Source organism: Pundamilia nyererei, unplaced genomic scaffold, assembly GCF_000239375.1.
Source record: "Pundamilia nyererei isolate P.nyererei 1_Seehausen unplaced genomic scaffold, PunNye1.0 scaffold00031, whole genome shotgun sequence".
In the NCBI taxonomy this organism is placed as follows: domain Eukaryota; kingdom Metazoa; phylum Chordata; class Actinopteri; order Cichliformes; family Cichlidae; genus Pundamilia; species Pundamilia nyererei.
This window is the reverse complement of record NW_005187432.1, coordinates 2,163,360-2,170,113: the sequence shown is the minus strand read 5'-3', so window position 1 is coordinate 2,170,113 and position 6,754 is coordinate 2,163,360. Positions and strand designations below refer to the sequence as shown.

General features: G+C 38.4%; 1 protein-coding gene across 4 annotated transcripts in view; it reads right to left on the bottom strand.

The window, feature by feature from the left end:
* Positions 1-122: 122 nt before the first annotated feature.
* The window catches only part of piezo2b (piezo-type mechanosensitive ion channel component 2b), a 90,426-nt gene continuing 83,794 nt past the window's right edge, over positions 123-6,754 (bottom strand). For all 4 annotated transcript variants that reach the window (XM_013909813.1, XM_013909815.1, XM_013909816.1 and 1 more), the window contains 7 exons: positions 6,209-6,397; positions 5,808-5,900; positions 5,132-5,301; positions 3,780-3,908; positions 3,003-3,082; positions 2,471-2,672; positions 123-1,729 (listed from right to left, as the gene is read on the bottom strand). In XM_013909813.1, coding sequence (XP_013765267.1) covers positions 1,477-1,729; positions 2,471-2,672; positions 3,003-3,082; positions 3,780-3,908; positions 5,132-5,301; positions 5,808-5,900; positions 6,209-6,397 — 1,116 coding nt within the window. In that variant the 3' untranslated portion in view covers positions 123-1,476. The remainder of the gene's footprint in view (positions 1,730-2,470; positions 2,673-3,002; positions 3,083-3,779; positions 3,909-5,131; positions 5,302-5,807; positions 5,901-6,208; positions 6,398-6,754) is intronic.

Sequence of the window (6,754 nt, the reverse complement as noted above, 5' to 3'; positions counted from 1 at the left end):
AATCCACGCATGTTGCAGCTGTTTTCCATCACAATCCTGTTAAAACCCACTAATGTGACCCCCAGATTTACTGACCATCTTCACACACACACAACAGCCGAGTGCAAAAAACGCCACACCTTTCCACATGTTTTATTTGAAGATTTTTGGACATTGCCTTAACATACAAGTTCAATTTTCACATTTCATTCCCCTGCGACCTTTCCCTTTAATGTAACCCCTATGTACAAGTATTGCAAATTAGTCATGGCAATAATTAAGGTTTTCACTCATGCTAAATGTCCTCTAATGCATAGTTTGGACCAAAGGGCTCCAAGTCTCAGCCCTTTGTGTGTTTCTTCTTTGATGACTGGATGCACAGCTGTGGGTGCCAGCGAGGTCCACAAGTCAAAGAGTCTACCGCCCGAAGCACATTACCCTGATGTAGAAAACCAGACCTCTGCTGCTCTCGACTCAAACCGGCTTGCAGATGATTCAAAATGTTGATGAATGACAAAAAAATGTCAATCTCTGCAGGAAAAAAGTCCTTCTTTAATACAGCTTTTAACTGTGTCACTGTGCAGTAAAACTCCGAACAGTTTCCACATTTTATTTCATGCCATTTAAATAGTTCTCATCTTTTCTACAATATCATGTTTTTTAAGATCCACAATAGCCTACATATTACCGTAACATACAATGATTATCTGTGAAAACAGCTCTTCCTGAGAAAGGTATGTAGTTCGTAAGAGTTTCAGTTCTTCTCATACAAACAAAATAAGGCAAGTAAAGATTGTCTGGTAATCTTTTGTTTTGCATTTTGTTTCCAGAGTGGCCTCTGACATTTCTTTAAAAAAACAAAAAAAAGTAATCGTGATGTCTGAAAGTCAAATTTCCCTTGCTCCACATTCTTAAAAATCTTATAGGAACGGCAGCTCAGCATTGCACAGTCCCAAAATCCAAACGTTCCAGTTGGAAAAATATGTGATTGTGCTTGTGTGGTCGTTGTTGTCCACTTATTTGTCAGTGGGAAGCCCTTAAAGAGTAATGCTGCAGCCAGTTACTGTTTCTCTCCACCTACCATGCGATTTTGAAAATATTAGGGACAGATGTGAAGAGAAATTAGGGACTTTTTGTCTTTTAATTTCAGGAAAATTGCGCCTAAACACCTCGAACTGAAAACCGCCTGCTTATTTTATCCACTGGAGGCAAAACCTTTGCAAGATAAATACAGCACCTGGAAATCTGTGCTCAAATTTATTAATTGTGAGAGTCAAGGTTGTCATTAATGAGTAAAAAATACCCCAGTTTATAAGTCCAAATAAAAAGGTGTTTCCCTTTGGAGCTAACACTGTATCACTGCCGCCCGAGCTCAGCTGACGAGGATAAAGTTGGCCTTCATTTGCTTTGGAGGCTAAAATAGCTGCTCACACCAACAGAGCGACTATCCAGTGTCTCTGAAAAGATCTGATTCAACTTCATTCATTAAAGTTTCCCTCACTGAGTTTTCTCCCGAGTCCACTTGATCATAGTCTCTGGCGAGCGGTAAAGGAAGATGAGTTTAGAGTACATGTCCTCCTCCAGGTCCAGCTCCCCCGTCTCTCGCACCAGGAAGATATCGGTGCACAACTTGAGGATGCGGTCCACGTTGGGCAGCTCCTCGAACATGATGGTGTGGGAAATGCCACTGAAGAACTCGCGCACAAACTTGCCGATGACCAAAACCACAGAGGCGTACAGGCCCATGATACTAAACAGGAAGGAGAAGAAGAAAACATTCAGATTTTGGATTCTTTTAAATTCTTATTTTTTGCCTGACTAGAAATCCAAATATAATGTATCAAAAAGGTAAAACATATGATATTTGACAAAAGCTGTGAACGCTGTACTTCTCTATGATATTCTAAGAAAATAATTTGATTGTTCTGTATCCCAACTGCCAAAGGATTCGGTTAATTTTTGTGAAGAAAAAGTATATGAATCGATCCCACGCTGTCTCATCAGCATCCAGCCGTAACCCCATTTTTGGTCATTTGTCTTTACATTTTGATTTTGTATCATATACACATAAAAAAGAACTCAGGCGAATCCTCCCTTAGTTATGCTGCAATAAGCCTAGGCTGCTGGGGGCTTCCCATGATGCACTGCTTCAACTTCACTCAAGAATATGTAATATGTAATATTTCATTTATTGCTGATAAGGGTGTGTCTCGCATGAAAAAAGGGAAATGTGACAATTTGGTAACAAAAGCTCAGTGAAGCAAATATAGTCCACCAACACAGCCTGCCTATTCTGTGTCAGTGTCTTTAACTAAACATTCAAACTGGTTTTAAATACATTAAAATAGTCTCATATGAAATGAAATTAAGCAGTCAGATTAGTTTTAATCAGTAAGCATCAGTTCCTATCCTTACTTATCTTGTGACATTTTTTACATATAAACACAAACATTTGACTGAAATACACAACAGAATATCACAAACCACGTACCCATATCCAGCTAGAAAGCCCAAACTGGGCGGGCTGACTTGGTCGCTGAATACGAACAGTTCCAGGCCTGCAGACTTTAGATTGGTTAGTTTGGTCTTGCTAGGCTCTGTCTGATGGACGATCCACCATTCTTTATCATTGCTGTCATTAGCTCTCTTCAATTTCACCTTAATGTCATAATATTCTGGGCGACCGTCCGTTTCTACGATAAAGAAATAAAGAAGTTTTGTCAGAAAATGTAAATCAGATTTATTTTGGAAAAAAATATACAAAAGCTTTGTCCATCAAAAGTAAGTATATAAATTGATGTTAAAGAAATTTACTCACCCATTAAATAAAATGGCTTATGTACTTTTTGAAAAGCATGAATATGTATTGATATTTAATAGTCAGAAATTCTAATCTACTACATCTCTTATTGAGATGGAGCATCTTTACTATTTTTTTTCTTTACTGTTACCAAATCAAATAACAAGCATGAAAAATTCACATCACTCTAACACTCTGTACACAGTGACAAATACTCGGTCACCTCTGTAAAGGCTTTCAACGGGTTTGGACTCCACATCGCTGGGTGCTCGAACATAGCGAGGGAAAACATTTGTTAGTGTCCTGCAGGAAAAGAAAAGCTGTAAGTGCTTGCAAGTTAATATTTTATAAATATTATAACAATTCTAATGATTATATTATATTATGGTTTTGTATGTTATAGAGGCGTGCCTTACTAATTGTAAAAATGTTTACTTTTTAACAGATTTGTAAATCCACTTCAGTCTAACAAAGCAAACATCATATATTCACATATTTTTCCCAGAATTCGTCGCTTATAACCAAATCACACCAAACTGTTTATTTATTAAAGAAGTTGTCTTTTTGCACATTTTAATACATTTTCTGACAAAAACAAACATCCATTGATGCTTCACAACCAACGGATGATGTCAGCATGGCTTCGTCCATCTTTTATATACAGATTATGTTATATTTAAAAAGACCTTGTCTCGCTCCAAAACACACCAGTCAGTTGAAAAATATGCTACCACTAAGTGCTGTTAGGTTTTGACTGTTTCCAGTCATTATGTTAAATAAATGCATATAAGTGACACCTGTCTTCACATGTCACTGTGGACTTGCTTTACTAATACTCTCCATACTTAATTTATGTACAGCCATAAAATTTTAATTGCCACTTTCGAAAATAAGAGGGAAAATTATTTAGCTGAGGGGGAACATTTAGCAGCTCCTGGTTACTAGAGAACACAAACTGGCAAAGAGTAAAGAGAAAATGTGTGGCTGATACTATACTCACACTTCTGTTATGTTACGTTCATCTTTTAACAGATCTATAAGGTCCTGTTTTATGTTTTTGTCTTTCTCTGTAAGCAACCTTGTTTTTTTTCCAGATGCTGTTTCTGCCTTGGCTCCCAGGCTGGCGTTTCTAAAGGAGAAAAAACATACTTAAATTATGCTTAAGGAATTTGTATCTTTACATTTAAAATTAAAATGTTGTTCGATGCGAAGCAAGGTAATTGGGGTTATTATGAAAAAGCAGATTTGCAACAAAGCTGGTAGACTGAGGAGAAGTCTTGTGAATGAGGGACAATTTAACTAGCCCTTGCTGATGTCTATGGGTCAAAAACTTTGACAACAAGGTATGATGAATGTGTATGTATGGCTGAGTGACTCCAGTGTCAGGAGTGGCTTGGCCCTCCCTATATAATAGGCTGACATTGTCATATGTTATTCAAAACAAGTCCACTTCTTCCTCACTTCCATAGCAAGGAGGGTGGTCCCCGGTTCTCTTGAGTAGCATGAGCATAACCTTATGTTCTCTTTCACAGCATTTATTTCATCTCTCACTGTGGGAGAAATACTGACTCCCTGATTCCGAGACATGCCTGTTAAGAAGACAACTGTCCCCCAATAACATTTCACAGAGGAGACGCTCCCACCTGGGAAGAACCTACACTGAGGGCTGAATGCACCAGGTTAAGTGCTGTCACATCTAGCTTGTAAAACAGATGTGTGAGGTGAGGGCCAGCATCCAGCTGAACACACCTCCTGGATGGAAATTGATTTAAAAAGAGCCCATGAGGTTGTAGTGGGGACCCCTAACGTGCCCCAGGCCAACAGGAGGCTGAAGACCCCTGTTAGTATAGGCCAGGGTAATTGCTCCTACTATCCAGTGGGAGAGGCACAGTTTGTGCTTTAGCCCAGCACACAAAAAGCTGGTCACCCTGGGTTCTGTCCATATAAACAGACAGAGCATAGACTGGACACAAGGTTGCTCCTCTGAGGTGAAAGGTGTCAGGTAAAAGCCCGGCAGTTCTATAGGGGAACATGTGCTCTGAAGGCTGGCCTTTCCCTTAGAGATGGGGTGAGGACTGTAGTATTTTGGAAGGGACTCCGAGTAGAGCAGCTACTCTTCCACATTGATAGGCGCCAGTTGAGGGGATTATTGCACTTTTGCCAGAATGTCATTGATCTTACGTCTTTGGTCATACACTACTTGTAATGTGATGTCGATGCTCTTTAATAATTATCTTTTTTGTTTCATGATGATAAAATAAATAACTTAAATTTTATTACTTATTAATTAACCCTTTACTAACAGTTATTATAAAGTTTTACCTATCTGGAAACACATTTGTCCCTGCGTACCTTTGCACAGACCAGGACACAGTGATGGAGAAATCATCAGTAGAGTTCAACATCTCTATCAAGCTAGCTCTGCTGGGCGGACTGATGGTCCACAGAGAGTTGGAGCTGCCTTTCAATTGAGCAATGGTCAGGTCCTTATAAATGTAGCTCTCCAGCCACTGCATGGCGTCCTAATCCAAACACAAAATCAAACAATTGGAATAAATATAATTCAGTCGCACTAAACCAATAATCTGTCAGCTAAGCAAGTTTAAATTAAGGTCAACATGCACACATACACAAATGGACTGTTGATTGTTAAAACTGTTTCAGATTCAACTATAATTCAACTATCTAACTATAATCTTCCACTGAATATTAGTACATATCTTTTTGTTTCCTTCAGGAAAAATTTATCCCCTGATTTAAGGGTATGGATGGATCTTGCTAACCAAATTTGCTAGCCTTGACCTTCTCAGTCAATACGTAAAATAAGCTTCCAAAACCAGTTGATGACATCATCGTTGTTACGTCGATCCTTTTTACTGTCTATGGTACTTTAGTAGAGAAAGAACTACTCGCATTATATGGGAACTACTTTACATCAGAGATAAAAAAGTATTTATTTCTCAAATTGAAAACACATTATGGTTTGTAAATTATGATCTTCTATTTGTATTTGATTTCGTATACTTACATCTTTCTTCTTATAATATTCTACAAAGTTACGAAATTCCTTTTCCGTCACATTCCACAGTTGCTTTTGCTGCGCGCTCATGGTGAAGATGGGCTGTGGAAAGACAACGTTTTGAAAAAAGTCTAGTTAAAGGTGAATACACCTCTAATGATTTTAAACCAAGCACTTGTTTCTGGTGAACTTAATTTATTCATACAGATTAATGTGCAGTAACTGTCATGAAACTATGCCTGATACACACACATACAAACACACTACATTAAATCCTCCACCCTAAATACACTAAAATATCTCCCTCAGTCCACAGGTACCACATAACCATAAATGTTACCTCTAGACATTTGACAAAGGACCTGTGAAAAGAGGTGCCAATGATTTTATATAAGAAATTGTGTCCACACCTGAAAGCCTGCCAGTGTGATTTCAAATGAGACATCCAGCGGAGAGTTGACGACTCCAGCTACAGATTTCACGAGGGACATGAAGAGCAGCGGAAACCATACTATACAGATCAGCAGCACCACAATCATTCCTCCCATCCCATACTTCACCACTTTCTTCTTCTTCTGGCCTCGTGGCTGGGGATACCTCTGCAGAAGGATGACAGAGAGGACACTGAAATAAGTTAGTGGTATTAGATGGAGAACGTAACACAGAATTCCCCCTGATCCTTTGCTTTAACAACAAAGTCAATGCAATTTTTTTTGACAAATTTGTAAAAGTAAAAATGTGCAAAAAGTTTCATGGAGGGATATATATCAGACTGACTGGGTAACAACTACGAGAGAGCAGTGAATAAAGATATTTTCACTTTTGTTATTACAAATGCAGAGAGCTGTGCAAAATCTACACATCAGGCACAACTTTCTCATATGCAAGCTCTCTCTCTTTCTCTCTGCACAAATTTTTCACTATATCTATATATATATCTATATCTATATCTATAT